Source organism: Ovis aries, chromosome 12 (assembly GCF_016772045.2).
Source record: "Ovis aries strain OAR_USU_Benz2616 breed Rambouillet chromosome 12, ARS-UI_Ramb_v3.0, whole genome shotgun sequence".
In the NCBI taxonomy this organism is placed as follows: domain Eukaryota; kingdom Metazoa; phylum Chordata; class Mammalia; order Artiodactyla; family Bovidae; genus Ovis; species Ovis aries.
In genome coordinates this window covers 41,187,839-41,207,193 of record NC_056065.1, presented here as the reverse complement: position 1 = coordinate 41,207,193, position 19,355 = coordinate 41,187,839, and the positions used below count along the sequence as shown (strand labels likewise).

At 52.1% G+C, this 19,355-nt stretch overlaps 1 protein-coding gene across 4 annotated transcripts; it reads left to right on the top strand.

Moving 5' to 3' along the window:
- Positions 1–82: 82 nt before the first annotated feature.
- Positions 83–18,832, top strand: AGTRAP (angiotensin II receptor associated protein). Of its 4 annotated transcripts, none has more exons than XM_060396489.1 (5): positions 83–292; positions 13,082–13,116; positions 15,730–15,835; positions 16,650–16,824; positions 18,133–18,832. In XM_060396489.1, the coding sequence occupies exons 1-5, from the start codon at positions 158–160 to the stop codon at positions 18,234–18,236; spliced, it is 555 nt and encodes a 184-aa protein (XP_060252472.1). In that variant the 5' UTR covers positions 83–157; the 3' UTR covers positions 18,237–18,832. The 4 variants fall into 4 exon arrangements, with proteins under 4 accessions (XP_060252472.1, XP_027831438.1, XP_027831437.1 ...); XM_027975637.3 differs by having other exon boundaries at positions 16,650–16,845; XM_027975636.3 differs by having other exon boundaries at positions 192–340.
- The last annotated feature ends 523 nt before the right edge of the window (positions 18,833–19,355 follow it).

Sequence of the window (19,355 nt, the reverse complement as noted above, 5' to 3'; positions counted from 1 at the left end):
CCACCCCGCCCCCGCCCCCGCCCCCGGCCCCGCCCCCGCCCCGGCCCCGGCCCGCCCCCGCCCCCGTCCCCGGCCCCGCCCCGTAACTACCTGGGCAGTGGCGCAGTGAAGGCTCAAGCAGCACGACGCCGTCTCCTAGATACCGGGCCGTCGTCACATGACCTACTCACGTGACCCCCCCCCCACAGCCCAGCTGGGGTTGGAGCTCTGGCAAAGGGCAGCCGGCGGGGCGGGGCTGGGCAAGTTTGTTTCCCGAGTTCGGAGACCAGGAGCCCCCGCGGTTGTGGCGCAGGTGCTGTCCGGTTGGGTCGCGATGGAGCTGCCAGCCGTGAACCTGAAGGTGGCGATGGGCGGGGCGGGTCTCCCGGAGCGTGTTGGGTATTTGCGCTTTTAGTAGGTGATTTTAGAGGTGAGGATTTTAGAGGTAGAGGACCGAGAATCTGGGGAAAGTGGAGTGGTGGGGAGAAAGAGAACGAACAGAGCCCAGGTGTAAGGAGGTGGGCGGACAGACCATACCAGGAAGACAGATCCAGAAGGCCAGCAGGAAAGACCGAGAGGGAGCTGGAGGAGGGAAGCAGCCGTCTCTTCCCTAAGACCGGTTCAGCTGGGAGCGCTGAGCCCCTGAGGCTCGCTTTGGCCTGCGCGCCCAGAATTTCTCTGGAGAAAGAGGAGAGCGTGGTGGGGAGGGACCCAAGGAGAGCCCGAGGCTGGACTTGGAGGCAGGACACCTGCCTTCCACCGAGAGAGGGGTAAAGCTTTCACCTGGACCCCCAACACTGCCCTTACCGCCTCTCTTGTTGGGAAGATCAAGTTAAGGAAATCAAATGATCCCAGACAGATGGTTTTTCAGAGTTGATAGATTCAACGTCTTTATTTCTTAAGCAACACAGACACCAATAGAATTTACTCAAAAGCAGAATCCCCCAACTTTGCACATTTAGGAAAACACTGTAGGTCGCTGGGGTGTCTTCATTTCCTGAGCTGTAAGAATGCCAAAGGCTGTTCTTCTTTTTCTCCCCGCCCTCCTCCAGCCCAGTGTTTCTTGGCTGGGTTTGCCACTGAGAGGCTGAAGCCTTTAGCTTTGGTCAGAAAGGTTTTAGCCTTGGACCAGACCTGCCATCTGCGGCCTAGGTACAGTTTCCTTTGAGATTGTATGCAGGAGTACCCTCTTATTCACCCTTGACAAAGCATTATGCACCCATGGTGTCTGGTCCTAAAGTAAGAGATAGATGACTACAGAACAATACATCATCCATATTTGGATTATTAGACATGGTCTGTGTTGTGACTTCACGTGGGCACATTTCCTTAATATTGAACACTTGCTTCAGCAGACCTCTCCGAGGCTTCCAGTCAACTGCTGCAGGGGGAGAGATGGCTGTGACAAGGGAATGGGCTTGGATTGAAGGTTTAGCAGGGAAGAAATTTACACGAGGGCAACTGAGGTTCATTGGTATCAACATTCACTCTGTTCCAGGCTGTGTGCAGTTAATGCCGACTACCTTTTCTCTGATTAGAGACTTGCCTAAAATAATTATTAAGGGGGAAGGAGGAAAGGGACAGAGGAGCAGGAACTGACGAGGGAGTGAGCCCTAATTCTTAGGGCGTCTGTGGTGTGCCGGGTTATTTATTTAGTCGTATCAACCTTCTGAGATTTTTGTAGCTGAGCCAACTTCAGCTCAGACCAGATAGGTAACTTGTCAAGGCCCCACAGAGATTAAGTGGCAGAGTCAGAATTTGAACCCATCACGGTCAGACTTCAAAGCTCTGTCTTTTCCTGGCCACCATTAGTTAGGGCCAACTTCTGCTTTGACAGTTAGTGCCCAGTGGGAGGGCTTAGTCTGTTTGTGGCTTTTTTTTTTTTTTTTTTTGGAGAAACTTTGTGGGCCTCACAGGCCACACGTGACCACAGATGTGAGCTTTGCCGGCTTTCACTGCCCACAGTGAAATAGCTGGTCCTTTCTTTGACTTGGGAAATAAAACACCATATCTCTAAGGGTCTTAGCTGCTACCAATCAGAGACAAGTAAGTGCTGAGAGGTCGTGAACAGCTAGGGTTGCCAGGTGACATTGAGGACATCCAGTTGAGTTTGAATTTCATATCAACAATGAATAACTTTTTAATCTAAGTATGAAAAGTGAAAGTCATTCAGTCGTGTCCAACTCTTTGTGACCCCAGGGACTGTACAGTCCATGGAATTCTCCAGGCCAGAATACTGGAGTGGGTAGCCTTTCCCTTCTGCAGGGGATCTTCCCAACCTAGGGATCGAACCTAGATCTCCCACATTGCAGGAGGATTCTTTACAGCTGAGCCACCAGGGAAGCCCCAGGATACTGGAGTGGGTTATCCTATCCCTTCTCCAGTGGACCTTATATCCCAGGCAATATTTGGAACAGTCTAGAAAATTATTCATTATCTGAAATTAAAGATTAACTAGGGGTTCTGTTTTTGTTGTTGTTTTTTCTGGCCTCCCACAGGAGTCTAAGTGGGCTATTCTGAGATCAGAACCCCTTGGGAGCTCAGAAAATGCCCAACCCCCCAACCCTGCACTACCCTTGCCCTCCTTTCACACATTCCTGGGGTATTGGCTCAGTGCCTGCTTGTGCCCAGCCCACCCACAGTAGGCAGTGGTGCCAGGTGAACAGAAGCAGCTGCCCCGGGCCCTCCAGGTAGTTCCTAACCCAATGCCACACATGAGGCAAGTCCTGAGCTGAAGGAACGTCATTGTGAGAGTTTAGAAAGTTCTAGACTTGGGTTCATGAGGGCTTGTGAGAAAAGGCCCTTGGGAGGAGGGTGCAGGGGGTTAGTATAGCATGAGGGTTAAGAATTCCGGAACCTGACTGCACAATAGTCAGGGACTGCCTTGTCTCGGGGCTTCCCAGGTGGCTGAGTGGTAAAGAACGTACCTGCAATGCAGGAGACATGGGTTTAGTCTCTGGGTGGGAAGATCCCCTGGAGTGGGAAACAGCAACCCAACCTGGCAGATTACAGTCCATGGGGTCACAAAGAGTTGGACACGACTGAAGCAACTGAGCACGTGCACAGCCATGTCCCAGAGGCTGACTGCCTAGCAGGCAGGGTGTTGAATGTTTCGCACACCGCTCCACCTCTCCATAGCCACACAACACCCCCATGGAGCATTATTATCCCCACTTTAGAAGAGCAAGCGGCAGTTGGAGAGCTCAGGTGATGGCGCGGAGTCACACAGCTCTAAGTCATGGAGCTGGGGTCTGACCCACAGACTTGGCTCCAGCAGCCACACGGCCAACTACTGCCTGCCTCTGCCTTCCCTGTCTGGCAGCCCTGACTGCTGCCCCCTGGGTTCAGCCCTTGGGGATCCTTGGGGATCTTGCTGCCTCATTCAATAGGCCACTGAGTGTTTGCACAGGACTAAGAAATATATTCTGGGTTTTTTGTTTGTTTATTTTTTGTTTTGGCCCCACCACACTGCCAGTGGGATCTTAGTTCCTTGACCACAGATTGAACCTGCACCCTTGGCAGTCCTTACCACTGCCCTGCCAGAAAATTCCCAGGAAAAAATATATTCTGTATATTAATCTGTATGGAGGGGGATTCCCTGGTGGTCCAGGGGTTTGAACTCCATGGTTTCACAGCTTGGGGCCCAGGTACAATCCCTGGTCAGGGAACTAAGATCCTGCAAGCCATATGGTGTGGCCAAAGAAAAAAACCAAATTCTTTATGGTAACCTCAAGTCTGTCGACCACCTGGCTAGGCAGTCCCAGCCCCACTGCCATGGGCCCTCCAGTGATAAATGAAGGGTCTGAATCCTGGTCCGAGGACCCCCTCGGTTTCCCCTTAGCCTTCCTTCCTCCTGGTCAAACATACTCATTTCCATCCACCCTTCCCTTGCTCTTCCAGATCCTAGCACTGTAGTACAGTGGGTAGAGCACAGGCTTTGGGGCCATCAGATCTCCCTCTAAGGCCAGGCTTTGCTGCTTACCAGCTGTGTGACCTGAAGCAGGTTTCTTAACCTCTCTGAATATCTGTTTCTTCACAATAAAAAGAGAATAAAAATAGACCCTACCTTCTAGGATGATAAGAGGAGGATCCAGTGGTCCAGGAGGTGATGTAGCTTCACAGTTTTGTTGTTTTTTTATTTTAATCTTTATTTTATGTGTTTATTTATTTTTGGCTGCACTGTGTCTTTGTTGCTGTGCAGGTTTTCTCTAGTTGCAATGAACGGGGCCCAGTCAGTCTCTAGTTGCAGAGCATGGGCTTCTCACGGCAGAGGCTTCTGTTGTTGCAGAGCACGGGCTCTAGGGTACACGGGCTTCAGTAGTTGTAGCACATGGGCTCAGTGGTTGTGGCCCATGAGTTCGGTTGCCCTGCAGCATGTGGGATCTTCCTGGATCAAGGATCGAACCAGTGTCTCCTACATGGGCACGTGGATTCTTTACCTCTGAGCCATCAGGGAAGCCCACATCACGTTTTTAGTAGCAGAAAAACTCAGACCCAAGCGACTGATTCTGCGATTTGCATCTAGGCTCTCTTCTCATATATAACTGTTTGGGCCAATGAATCTCTCACAGCCTCAGTGTCTTCATAAGTGAAACATAAGGGTTAAAACTCTGCCCCAGACAGTCACAAGGATGACATGGGCCAGGTGTTCAGGGCAGTGTAGATATGTGGCAGGCACATCTGCATCAGTAGCAGGGGTTGCTGTAGGTGACATGATTTCAGGATGACTGTCTGCAGAGGTTGTGGTTGTTGTTGTTCAGTCGCTCAGTCATGTCCAACTCTTTGTGACCCCATGGACTGTAGCCCACCAGGCTCCTCTCTCCATGAGATTCTCCAGGCAAGAATACTGGAGCGGGTTGCCACTTCCTTCTCCAGGGGATCTTCCTGACCAAGGGATCAAACTCACATCTCCTGCATTGGCAGGTGGATTCTTTACCACTGAGCCCCCAGGGAGGTGCTTACAGCTATTTCGTGGAAACATCCAGTGACTATCAGATGCCTGTCTCTTTCTGGTTGAGGCGCCCCTGTGGGACACGAGGGTGATAGATGCTGCCTCCGCGTTACCAGGGAGGAACCCAGGGCTCCAACACAAAAGGAGGTGGCCCCTGGGCCAGAACTCAGGTCTCCTACCCCCAGTCCAGCATCTTACAAGCCCCTGCTGCCATGGCTGGTCTCTCCCCCCTGCTCTTCTGACACGTCGAACACTGGCTGGGAAAGGGCCAGGCAGCCCTGTGGGCCAGGTGCTATACGAAGAGTCCAGGAGCTCAAGCCTCTCTCCTCTTGCCCAGCCGGGAGCAGTCAGGCCGCCGGGGCACAAGCTGGACACACGTGCCCCTCTCTCCCCCATCTCTGTGGCTGTACCTGAGACTCCCCAGCATTCTCTTGGTGACCAGATACCTCCCCCAGAGCCAGCATACAGTTCTTTTGTGCTGAGATAAGGGCTGTGGGAGAGGGCAGGGCTGGTTTGGCTGGGTTTCTTTTTCTTTTTTAATTTCTACTGAAATGTGTTGTTGTTTAATCGCTAAGTCATGTCTCTTTGTGACCCCGTAGACTGCAGCACACCAGGCTCCCCTGTCCTTCGCTGTCTCCTGGAATTTGCTAAGATTCATGCCCATTGAGTCGGTGATGCTATTTAGCCATCTCATCCTCTGCCACCCTCTTCTCCTTTTGCCTTCAGTCTTTCCCAGCATCAGGGCCTTTTCCAATGAGTCAGCTCTTCGCCTGGCCAAAGTATTATAACTTCAGCTTCAGCATCAGTCCTCCCAATGAATATTCAGGGTTGATTTCCTTTAGGATTGACTGATATGATCTCCTTGCAGTCCAAGGGACTCTCAAGAGTCTTCTCTAACACCACAATTCAAAAGCCTCAACTCTTCAGCACTCAGCCTTTTTTATGGTCCAACTCTCACATCTGTACCTGACTATTAGAAAAACCATAGCTTTGACTATATGGACCTTTGGTGGCAAAATGATGTCTCTGCTTTTTAATACACTGTCTAGGTTGGTCATAGCTTTCCTTCCAAGGAACAAGCGTCTTTTAGTTTCATGGCTGCAGTTATTGAGTATAGTTGATTTCCAATGTTGTGTTAGGTGTGCAGCAGAGTGAGTCAGTTAAACATATACTTATATTCACTCTTTTTTAGATTCTTGGCTGGGTTTTTTGTTGGAGCTTTCCTGCACATTTGACCCCTCTGGGCCCGAGTGGGTGTGCCCTCCCATTACAAAGATGGGGAAAGTAGCCGATGAGGCTCCATGGGTTTCTTTTCCCACAGCTGAAGAGACATGCTCCACTGGTGCTAAGTTTCCTAAATATTGAGCAAACAAAAGTGATGTCGCACCAAGGGGAGGTGTGTCTGCTAAAGGCCCGCAGGATTTCCAGGTCATACTGTTTTCTTCCCCAAAAAGAGGGCCTAGTTTGGGGGCTTAGCCAGGTGCTCACTCCATATTACAGGCTTTTCTGGCTCCAGGAAGTACTTTATCCCACAGATTACAGAGTGGTTTCCTCACAGGCTTTCCTGCATGTCACTGCCTTTCCTTTTCTGAGCTCTGCAGGCCAGGCCTGGAAAATCCCATGGATGGAGGAGCCTGGTAGGCTGCAGTCCACGGGGTCACTAAGAGTCTGAGCTACTTCACTTTCACGTCTTAGAGAAGGAAATGGCAACCCGCTCCAGTGTTCTTGCCTGGAGAATCCCAGGGACGGGGGAGCCTGGTAGGCTGCCGTCTATGGGGTCGCACAGAGTCAGACACAACTGAAGCGACTTAGCAGCAGCAGGCCAGGAGCATCCCTTTATTAAAGACCTGCTGTGTGCACAGTCTAGAGGTGGGAACCAGAGCATTTGGGAATGAAGACTGTTTCTGAAATAGAAGTTGAGGGAGGGAAGGACTCAGTGTTGATGTTGGGGAGTGGAGAAGTGATGTGACTGTGACTCCTTCCTTGGTTTCTTGTCTTAGTTAAAAACCCAACACCAGGACCACCTGGCTGGCCGAGTGTGGCAGGTCCCTTCCCCTCTCTGGGCAGGACTTCCTGTCAGAGGGGACTGAGTTTTGCTCTCAAAATAAAGATCAGAGTTCTCTCCCACGCCTCCCAGGCTCAGCCCTGCCCCCACCCCCATCCCAGCTTCCTGTCCCTCCTCTACTCTCCTCTTCCACTCCAGCCACATGGGCCTCTTTTCAGTCTCCAGAAGGTTCCATGCTCCCTTCCGTCACAGAGCCTTTGCAGGTGCTATCCCTTTGGCTCGAAATGTTCTTCTTTCCCCTCTGTCCCTGGTTAACTCCTTGCTCACCCATTTCATCTCCCTGAAACGTCATCCTTCAGAGAAGCCTCCAGTGCTCCCCTCCTCTGATCCAGAATGAGCGTCCTTTTCTTTGCCGTTACTTCCTTCTCAACAGACTGTCTGTTTGGACCCCACGCTCCTGAGGTAATTTTTTGGTTAGCAGGTGTTCCCCCCCTACCCCACTCAGTTCTGGAAGGGCAGCCTAGGACTGCATCTGCCCAACTTACCTTTGAATCTGCAGGGTGGAGGCCAAGCAGGTGTCAGCGATGCCAACTTAACCTGTAAATGATTAAGTAACCTGGCACAGTTTGATCACCCTTCTTCAGTCCCTGTAGCATCCTGGATGGCTCAAGTGGTAAGGAATCCACCTGCAATGCAGGAGTCATAGGAGGCATGGGTTTGATCCCTGGGTTGGGAAGACCCCCTGGTGGAGGACATGATAACCCACTCCAGTATTCTTGCCTAGACAATCCCATGGACAGAGGAGCCTGGCAGGCTACAGTTCATGGGGTCTCAAAGAGTCGGACATGACCAAGCACACTCATTCTTCTGTGTGCTTAGTCAGTCATGTCTGACTCTTTGCAACCCCATGGGCTGTAGCCCACCAGGCTTCTCTGTCAGTGGGATTCTCCAGGTAAGAATACTGGAGTGGGTTGCCATGCTCTCCTCCAGGGGACCGTCCTGACCCAGGGATGGAACCCAGGTCTCCCACATTGCAGGCAGATTCTTTACTATCTGAACCACAGGGAAGCCCAAGAATACTGGAGTGGATATAGTTCAGTTGAGTCGCTCAGTCGTGTCCAGCTCTTTGAGACCCCATGGACTGCAGCACACCAGGCTTCCCTGTCCATCACCAACTCCCAGAGCTTGCTCAAATTCACGTACATTGAGTCGGTGATGCCATCCAACCAGCTCATCCTCTGTCGTCCCCTTCTCCTCCTGCCCTCAATCTTTCCCAGCATCAGGGTCTTCTGTAATGAGTCAGCTCTTCACACAAGATGGCCAAAGTATTGGAGCTTCAGTTTCAGCTTGGGCTTCCCTGGTCACTCAGCTGGCAAAGAATCTGCCTGCAATGCAGGAGACCCGAGTTCCATCCCTGGATTTGGAAGATCACCAGGAAGGGAACGGCTACCCACTCCAGTATTCTGGCCTGGAGAATTCCTTGGATTGTATAGTCCATGGGGTCACAAAGAGTTGGAAACGACTGAGCAACTTTGATTTTCACTTTGTTTCAGCTTCAGCACCAATCCTTCCAATGAATATTCACGACTGATTTCTTTTAGGATTGACTGGTTTGATCGTGCAGTCCAAGGGACTCTCAAAAGTCTTTTCCAACGCCACAATTCAAAAGCATCAGTTCTTTGGTGCTCAGCTTTCTTCATGGTGCAACTCTGACATCCATACATGACTACCGGAGAAGCCATAGCGCTGCCTATGTGGACCTTTGTCACCTCTTCTTAACGTCTCTGCTTTTCTACGTGCTGTCTAGGTTTGTCATAGATTTTCTTCCAAGGAACAAGTGTCTTTTAATTTCATGGCTGCAGTCACCATCCGCAGTGATTTTGGAGCCCAAGAAAATAAAGTCTGTCACTGTTTCCATTGTTTCCCCATCTATTTGCTATGAAGTGATGGGACTGGATCCCATGATCTTTGTTTTTTGGATGTTGAGTTTTAAGCCAGATTTTTCACTCTCCTCTTTCACCGTAATTGCTTTCTGCCATAAGGGTGGTGTCATCTGCATATCTGAGGTTATTGATATTTCTTTCCGCATTCTTGATTCTAGCTTGTGCTTCATCCAGCCTGGCATTTCGCATGATGTACTCTGCATATAAGTTAAATAAGCAGGGTGACGATTAACAACCGGGGCATACTCCTTTCCCAATTTGGAACCAGTAAATTGTTCCATATCCAGTTCTAACTGTTGCTTCTTGACCTGCATACAGATTTCTCGGGAGGCAGATAAGGTTGTCTGGTATGCCCATCTTTAAGAATTTTCCAGTTTGTTGTGGTCCACGCAGTCAAAGGCTTTAGTGTAGATGTAGATGTTTTTCTGGAATTCTCTTGCTTTTTCTATGATGCAACAGATGTTGGCAACTTGATCTCTGGTTCCTCTCCCTTTTGAACATCTGGAAGTTCTCAGTTCACATACTGTTGAAGCCTAGCTTGGAGAATTTTGAGCATTACTTTGCTAGTGTGTGAGATGAGTGCAACTGGGCAACAGTTTGAACATTCTTTGGCACTGTCTTTCTTTGGGATTGGAATGAAAACTGACCTTTTCCAGTCCTGTGGCCATTGCTGAGTTTTCCCACATTTGCTGGCATATTGAGTGCAGCACTTTCATAGCATCATCTTTTAGGATTTGAAATAGCTCAGCTGGAATTCCATCACCTCCACTAGCTTTGTTTATAGTGATGCTTCCTCAGGCCCACTTGACTGCTCACTCCAGGATGTCTGGCTCTAGGTGAATGATCACACCATCATGGTTTTCTGGTCCATGAAGATCTTTTTTGTGTAGTTCTTCTGTGTGTTCTTGTCACCTCTTCTTAATATCATCTGCTTCTATTAGATCCATACCATTTCTGTCCTTTATTATGCCTGTCTTTGCATGAAATGTTTCCTTGGTATCTCTAGTTTTCTTGAAGAGATCTCTAGTCTTTCCCATTCTATTGTACTCCTCTATTTCTTTGCACTGGAGTGGGTAGCTTATCCCTTTTCCTGGAGATCTTCCCAACCCAGGAATCGAACTGGGGTCTCCTGCATTGCAGGCAGATTCTTTACCAACTGAACCACCAGGGGAATCCACTCACTCCTCAGTCCCGGGGGAAAACCTCAGAAGACTAGTTCTACTCTGCCTCGGTTTCCGCGTCTTCATAATAGGAGGGCACATCTACTCAGGCCCTGGGTGGAACAACACCTGGCTAAGTTGGGATTGAATCCTGGCTCTGCTCTGTGACCTGGAGCAGATTACTTGCCGTTGATCCTTGGTTTTCTCAACTGTGAAACGTGGGGAATGGTGCTTCAGAGGATTGTAAGGATGAAACACGTTCACAGGCAGAAAAATCTTACCTTGGTGCCTGACACATAGGAAGCACTTATTAATAAAGGTAGGTGGTGACCAAGATTCCTTCCAGAGCTAGCCTTCTGTCATATTGTTCTTGTTTGGTCTCTCAGTTGTGTCCAACTCTTTGCAACCCCCTGGACTGCAGCACGCCAGGTTTCCCTGTCCTTCACCAACTCCTGGAGTTTGCTCAAACTCATGTCCATTAAGTCGGCGATGCCATCCAGCCATCTCACCCTTTGTCTTCTCCTCCTGACTTCAATCTTTCCCAGCATCAGGGCCTTTTCTAAGGAGCTCTTCACATCATGTAGCCAAAGTATTGGAGCTTCAGCTTCAGCATCAATCCTTCCAGTGAATATTCAGGATTGATTTCCTTTGAGATTGACTGATTTGATCTCCTTGCAGTTCAGAGGACTCTCAAGAGTCTTCTCCAACACCACAGTTCAAAAGCATCAATTCTTCAGCATTCAGCCTCATTTACGGTCCAACTCTCAGTCATGTAGGCTCAGCTTTTTTGGTGTCTTGAGACCTCTGTAAAGTCGGGTGTGTTGGTCCTTAAAGAGCCATTCTCCTAGTCCTTTGTAGCTGGAAAAGGAGTTCTTTAGGGGTTGGGGACCACAGTCTGGACTTGGTTCACTTAACCTGAGCACTGGGGGCAAGGTGGGGTATCCTGGCCATCTGCCCTGGATGTCATCTGCCGCCCACCCTGTGTGGAAAACATCCATGTGTGTCCAAGCCCAAAGAGCTTCTCTCTCTAGCACAAAGGTTAGGAGCCCTAGTTTTGGAGTCAGACTTACCATTTAATTACAGTTTTGCCATCAGTGGAGTCATGATCAACTTAATTTACCTCTGAGCCTAGTTTTCTTAACTGTAAAATGGGAATGATTCTAGTATCTGCTTCAGAAGCTCAGAGAAGGTCACAATGGCACATTGCAGATGTGCAATAAATAATAACTCTCTCTCTCTCTCTTTTTTTTTTTTTTTTTCTGTACTGGGTCTTCATTGCTGCGTGCAGGCTTTCTCTACTTGCGGTGAGCTGGGGATTCTCTCTAGTTGCCACACTCAGGCTTCTTGTTGCTGTGGCTTCTCTTGTTGCACGGGCTCTAGGTTTATAGGCTCAGTAGTTGTAGCACACAGCACCTAGTTGCCTCGTGGCATGTGGGATCTTCCCAGACCAGGGATCGAACCCATGTCCACTACATTGGCAGGTGGATTCTTAACCACTGGACCACCAAGGAAGTCCAATAGTAATTCTTCTAGAAATGCAGCCAGAGTTCCTTGCTGCAGGTGGCATCCTCTCCTTAACACCCCCACCCCCCTGAGCACAAGACTAGAAACCTGGGCCTTTCACTGCAGTCCTTGCTGTGTCCGCCCTTGCTCTCTGGGCCCAGCATGCTGACGCTTTCTCAGGCTCTTGGCATCTTTGGACCCTTGGTGCCTGGAGCAAACTCCCTTAAAGGTCCTTGTCCACCACTGGACCCTACTCCCGCCATCTCGCCACCACCCCCGACCTCAACCCCATCCTGGCCCTGCCCCTCCTCAGGACTCTGGGTGTTGTGTCCTTGCCTGTGCTTCTGGGAGTCCACCCTCGAACACCCCACTCTCCCTCCCCTGTGCCTGGCTGGTCCCCAAGTCCCCTTTAGCACCAGCTCCGAATTCCCCACTTCTTCCCCCTGCCTTCCCCATAGCATCCATGTGTTCCTTCCTTCCTCCTTCTTTTTTTTTTTTTTTAATATTTATTTGGGACTTCCCTGGTGGTCCAGTGGTTTAAGAATCCACCTGGCAATGCAAGGGACGTGTGTTCGATCCCTGATCCAGGAACTAAGACCTCACATGGCAAGTGAGCCACTAAGCCCTCGCGCTGCAGCTAGAGAGCCTGCATAACACAGTGAAGATCCCACGTGCTGCAGGTAAGACCTGACATAGCTAAACAAATAAATGAATAAATATTTACTAACAGAGATCTTTAGTTGCAGCATATGGGATCTAGCTCCCCCCCATCAGGGATGAAACCCTGGACCCCCTGCATTGGGAGCACAAAGTTTTAGCCACTGGACCACCAGGAAAGTCTAGTACTATCTTCTTTATTTGCTTTGCAATCAGGACTCTCTTGATTTCCAGGAATAGAGACCAGTTCCAGTAAAGAGGGCTGTCTCTGAGGACATATGTGACAATAAAAAGAGTGGGACAGTGCATGGACCTAACATGTTACCTTCCTGCGGAAAAGCTCCTGGTGACTTCTTCGGTGCCCTTGAGATGAAGTCCATGCTCCTTGCCGGGGTCCTCCAGGCCCACCTTTCCCCTCTGGTCTCCTGCCCTCAGGCTGCTCTCCCATTCCTTGGATGCACTGGGCATCTGCTCAGCCCCACACGGCTCCCCAGCTCCAGTGTACTGAAATCAGCCTCATTTGAGCCCCTCCCAGCCATCAAGGCCTCCTCTGGTTTCAGAACAGACTTCCAGATTCCCCAAAGGAGCCTCCAGCTTTGGAAGCAGGGAGGGGTGTGGGTGTCAGCTACCCCGAGGGACTGGGGAGGGGTGACCTGGCAGTGTCCTCTGGCCTGACCTGTGCCCTTCCTCCTCCTCTGCCGCTGTTGGGGGCCACTCTCTTGCTGGTGTTTGAGCAGACATCCCTGAAGCCCTCTTAGGCCCTAGGCAGGAGCTTCTGGTGTGTTTTGGTTCCAGAAGCTTTGCTGCCCACTCACCCTGCCACCATGGTGGTCACAGTTGCAGTTCTCTTCTTTACCCCACCCCCTCTGTTTTTGTGCCACAGGCGATCCTCCTGGTTCACTGGCTGCTGACGACCTGGTGAGTGAATGTGGGTGTCCAGTTCTGTGTCCCCCTGGTCTCCCAAGATCTGGGTCCACATGCCTCTCTGGGGTCTTGTGCACGTGTATCCTGGGTCCTGTCCACATGTATTCCTGGGGTCTTGTCCATGTCTCCCGACCAAGACTAAACAGCTCATCTGTCAAGATCATCATCAGCAAGCTCCTGTGTCCCAAGGATATTGGAGGGGCAGGTGGTACCTAGAGGCCTTTGCCATCACTGACCCTAGGAGCTTCTGGCCCTCATCCTCAAGAAGACAGCAGCCCGAGGGGCAGTACTGATAGCTCAGACCTTTCTCCAGACACTGCCCAAGCCCTTGGGGCTTGGCATCCCTCTGGTTCTGCCCCTAGGGCCTTTGCATCTGGGGCTGTGAGGTGTTGAAGCCTAGGGGCTGGCCTCTCATACCTTGCTGGGGTGGATGTCCGGTGGAGCTCTGTGTGTCTGTGACCTTGGGTGAGCCACTCAAACCCCCTGAGTCATTTTCTCACCTATAATGTGAGAGTATTACTGACCCTCCCACTTATCCTGTTAAGTCATCTGAAGGTGCAAACACGATTTCTGAAACCATAATAATTGCTGACATTTATTGAGGGTGCCTTCTGGAGGTTAACTCAGCAGCTCAGCAAGTAGACACATGATGAACCTGAGTACAAGGGTGAGGTCACTCACTTAGAGGTGGACCCTCACTCTCATTTCATACCCCCTGCCCAGAGACAGTAGACTCAGGATTTAGACTGACCCTGGTCATGTCCTTAGCCCTGCCATGTTCCAGCCGGGTCACCTTGATCAAGTGACTCCACTTCTCAGTACCTTGGTTTCCATCTATAAAATGGGTGCAAGGATGCATGGCCCTCAGGAGCTGTGAGGGAGAAGCATGGCCTTGCTCTGCTCACCAGACACTGCCCAGGCCTACACAGGAGAGGCCCGGGGACCGCAGGGTGATTTTCATCATTACCTTCTGCTTTATCTGTCGAGTTTCTGGGGAGATTTTTCTGCCCAACCAAGACTGGAAACCACTGAGCTCACGTGTGCATTTTGCAGACGTGGAAGTGCAGTGTACGTGTTCATGGGTATGAATAACGGGAGCAGTGATCATCATGGTTAATGGCCTTGGGGAGCAGAGTGAAAATCCAGATTTCTCAGGCGCACTCCCTGAGACTGAGTTAATGAGTCCAGGCCGGGCCCCCAGCACTTGCTTTCTCAAAACCAAAAAATGAGATGACTGATTTCCAAGTAAGCCCCACGGTGCTCTGTACTTAACTGCTTTGTACATGTTTTCCATATGGTATACTTCAGGGAATGTCATTTACATTTGTGAAGCACCCCACTCTGTGCTTGGGCTGTCCAGGTGGGTAAGAGCATGGCCTCTTGAGCCAGACTGCTGCTGCTACTGCTGCTAAGTCACTTCAGTCGTGTCCGACTCTGTGCGACCCCATAGACGGCAGCCCACTAGTCTCCCCCATCCCTGGGATTCTCCAGGCAAGAACACTGGAGTGGGTTGCCATTGAGCCAGACTACCTGCGTTTAAATCCCAGCTCTGCCACTTAGCAGCTGTGTGACCTCAGGCAAGTTCCTTGACCTCTCTGGGCCTCGTGCCTCTTTACAAGGGTTGTTAATGCATATGCATATAAACGAACCCATTTAAAGCACTTGTAACTGTGCCGGGTACTAGTAAGGGGTCTGGGTTAACTATGCTTTCCTTTGAATTGACAAACAGTTTAGTTAGTAGCGATGGACTACAAAATAAGAGAGTAGGCATTGTGTTAGAAGGTGGTCCTTACAGTGGGGCAGTCGGGGAAAGAGTCTCAGAGTTAACATATGAGCTGAGGCTAAAATGACAAGAAGGGACCAAGTGTTCAGGCAGAGGGAACAGCAAGGCGATGGATGGGAGGTATAGGCTGGACTGTGTCATCAGACCCCACAGGGCCCTGTAGACCATGATCAAGAGTCTGAATTTTCTTCCAAGAAAGTGTTGGAGGACTTTCAGCAGAGAAATGACATCCCCTGATTTACCTTACTGGTTGCTGTTTATGGAGGAGTTAATAAGTGTCTCTAGTGGTGAAGAATTTGCCTGCCAATGCAGGAGATGTAAGAGACACAGGTTCGATCCCTGGGTCTGGAAGATCCCCTGGAGGAGGGCATGGCAACCCTCTCCACTATTCTTGCCTGGAGAATCCCATGGACAGAGGACCCTGGCAGGCTACAGTCCATGGGGGTCACAAAGAGTCGGAAATGACAGAAGTGACTTAGTATGCATGCAAGCACATTTATGGAATGACAGGATGGGACAGGCGTGGAAGTTAGGGGAACAATGGGGAGAGGCTACAGTGAAACGATCAATCCCAGTAGGAGAGGATAGTGGTTTGGACAGGGAGGGATATGGCCAGATTCCAGATCCGTTTGGGAAACAGCCGATGGGATGTGCTGACATTTTTGGTGCATGGGTGGGAAGTAGGGGAATGGAGAGGGAACGAGGCTGAACTGTGGCCTCTACTCGTGGGGGCCCTGGGACCTAGTGCCCCAAGAGGTGACCTGTAGGAGGGGTGGGCACCTAGGGGGCACCTCTTGACTTGACTCAGGTGCCTCCTCCCGCAGGGGCTGCATCGTGTTCCAGGGCCCCTATGCCTGGACCAACTTCCCCATCCTGGCCTTGGGCGTGTGGGCCGTGGCGCAGCGGGACTCTGTTGACGCCATAAGTATGGTAAGCTGGGGGAGCTGCCAGGGAACCGGCTTCAGGGTGGTCGTGGGCCCAGCTCCATCTTCCCCTTTCCCTGTCCTGTCTTCTCTGCCTTCTTTTTTCCCCATTTTCCGTTTTCTAGAGTCCAGGCTCCCAGCCCACATGTATCTTCACTAGCCTGGCCTGCTGCTCTGCCTGCCTGGCTCAGAGAGTCTCCTCATTTTTTTCCCCAAAAAGGGCATAGGGTGGACTCCCACCAGTGCCCCATGAGATTAGCCATTCCTGGAGGGCAGTAGGGCATGTGCCAGTAACCCCCCATGAGGGGCCCTCATGAAGAGGGAGCTCCACCACTTTGTGAGGTCAGAGTGGGCACAGTCTGGCTAAACTGTCCTACCGGGAGCCCCTGGACACCCGCCCAGACCCCATGGCTGTGAGCGCCAGCACTGGCCTCTCAGGATGGTTAGAGACTGATTTCTTCAGTGGTGGAGATGGAACCAGTGAATTCCAAGGGACCTTCTATCTTAGAGATTCTGAGCCCACATCTTGTGCCTCATCACGGCCTCAAGGATAAGAAGAGTTGGGGGAGAGGACTCTGTCAGAGGATAGGGACCCCATCCCTGCTCTCAGCCCTGCAGTACCCAGTTGGGCATCTAGTCTGCAGAGTCCCACCTGCTGTCTTGGTCTGTCTTCCAGCAAACCCCAAGGACGCAGTAGGGCACAAATGGAGCTTCCAGTCCGGTATATTTGGTGGGGGGATAGGGTGACAGGGCAGCAGCGCGCTCATCAACCCTAATAACACCGTGGTCACCCCTCGGCCCTGTGCCTGACTGTCTTGCAGTTTCTGGGTGGCTTGGTGGCTACCATCTTCCTGGACGTGATCTACATTGGCATCTTCTACCCGAGGTCCAACTTCTCGGACACAGTGCGCTTCAGTGCAGGCATGGCCATCCTCAACCTGATCCTCAAGCCGATCTCCTGCTTCTTCGTCTACCACATGTACCGGGAGCGTGGCGGTGAGCTCCTGGTCCATGTTGGTGAGGCCACCAGCTCCCCAGTGCCCCTCCCACCAGCCCCGGTGCTGGACTGCTGTCTCCTCTCCTCTCCTCAAGTCTCTGCCTTGCCCGCCCCCCAGCCCCTACCCCAGGGAGCCAACCTTGCCCCCTGAGACAGGGATTCAAGGTGCAGGGTGGGGCCTGGTGTGGGCTCTGGGCACCAGGCTGAAAGGTATGCAAGTTTCTGGTCTCCTAGAGGAACCCAGGGGTCCCCTGGCCATCCGTGCCTGGCTACGGTGCCATGTCCTTCTCTCAGCTTAAACATGGGTGCAACTGGGGGCCTGATCCCATAGGCACCTGCAGGGCCAGCTTCCCCTCTCAGCTCCCTCTAGCCCCATCACTGGAACCCCCTTTCCTGCCACCTATGGGGTCTGGGCGACCAGGGGAGAGCCAGTGCTGGCCTGGGTCCTGGGGGCCCCAGCCAAAGCCAGCCCTGAGCTGGAGCCCTGCTTGTTGCAGCCCTTCCCCAACCCCCTATGACACCCGTTCTCATGTCCTTTCTGAGAGAAGTGGGGAGAGCTGTGGTCTTCTGCCTTTCACTCTTGAGAAAAGTGGCCTGAGACCTGCTAGGGGAGCAGCTGGGTTGAGGATGGGAATGGCCCAGGGCAAACTGCCAGGCTGCCCGAACCTGCCCCAGGGTAGGGAGGAGCCAGCGCCAGCACCGTCCCTCCATTAGACAGATGAGGAGACAGAGGCCTGGGGTGCTGGGGGCTTGTTCAGGAGCACAGGACAGATGTGGGGAGTGAGGATGGGAGTGAGGGGTACGGCACCCAGAAGCCAACAGCCTGCCTGGCACCGTCTGGGTTCTGCAGCTGCGCCAGCCCGGGGGCCCTTCTGGAGGCTGTACAATGATGTCCACTGTCTGGGAGAGGAGCTGGAGGGGAGCCCATGGGTCCGGGGCTGGGCATATCTCGGCCAGACTCCTGAGCACGTGCTGCATTGGTTGGAATCCTAGTGTCCTCTGCTTCAAGCTTTATAATCTCAAGCAAGGCAGTTTATCTTTTTAACACTCGGTTTCCTCATCTGTAAAGTAGGGACAAAAAAAATACCCTGCTCTATAGGGTTACAGGAAGATTGAATAAATGATACATGCTAAAGGCTTGGTGCCTGGGGCTGCTGCCACTGTCTGTCCTGGGTGCCTGGATGCCCAGCTCTGGCTTTTCTTGTTGGGGTGGGATGGGTGGTGGGGAGTAGGGGGACCTTGGTTTGGCCTCGTGGAATGTCCTAAGTCTTGACCCTTCATTTTTTTCTTTCTCTCCAACCCCCCAGGTTTCCTTGGGCCCTCAGAGGAGCGCAGTTCCTACCAGCCAATCGACTCCTCAGAGGTGCCTGCTGACCCTGAGAGCAAGGCTCACGTCACCCGAGGATACTGAAGCCCAGCCCAGGGGCCAGTCTGACAAACTGTGGAGCCGGCAGAGAGGAGGCCTCATCACCTTCTTTGTGCCTTGGACATCATCCTAGGGGCTGCTCCTGACTGCCCCCTGCTTTCTCAGAACTAACTTGTGTCCTCCAGTTCCCCATCTCAGGGATTGCCTGAGTCAAGTGCCCTAAGAGGCCCAGAGCCCCTATGCACAACTGTCCCCAATTCCTCGAGCCCTCTCCTCCCTTCCGGGTAGCCCACTGGTCCCAGGCTGGGAACTCTTGTTGCTTTTGTCCCCTCCACCCTTAGCTGCTCCGTGCAGGCCCCAGGCCGAGCCATGCCCGAGCCTGGCAGGATCAGGCCTCTAGGGGCCAGTGGTGCCCCCCACCTCCGCCTCTCCTGAGGTTGGCCATGCCCTCCCGCAGGAGCTCTGAGCCTTGGGTCCTGCTCACTGCCAGGAGCACAGGGGTGAGGACCCCTGGCTTCTCACTACCTGGTCAGTTGGTGCCTGGGGACCCCAGGGCTGGAGGCAAGAGGGGTCTGCCGCCCCTCAGACACCCATCAACCTCCAGCTGCAGGCCACAGCATTAAAGTTCAGGGAATTCTGCAGCCAAGTGTGTTTTGAGCCGTGTTTCCTCTCGTTTCAGAGCTGGGGCCTGAACGTGCCATTCCCAGGAAGATTTCTCCTGTGAATCTCCAGGGTGCCAGGGCTTAGGTGCTTGTTTTCTTGTGACAGGAGGAAATGGGGGCCCGTGACCAGCTGGGCCTGCCGGGTGCTCAGCCCTGGCCCAGAGGAGGCCCCAGGAGAGGAGGGCACTGTCCAATGTGTCAAATAGGCATCCATGTCTCTGAATTAAGTGACAGGTATTGGTTTGAATCCTGCTCTGCCACTGACTGTGTGCCCTTGGGCATCTCAACTTTTGGACCCCGTATCTGCTGGAAGAGGGCTAATAAGCTGCCCAGAGAGAAAGAGATGACGCAGGTAAAATGTACAGTGCCTGACCTTCAGGAGGGCTTCCTAAATGACAGCAAAGTTTTTGGTGGGGCTGCTCCCTAAGCCCATGCTGATGTTGGTCAATAGTCCAGGGGTGGCCTCCCCCTGGCAGACCTGGTATCTTGGACTCAGAGCAAA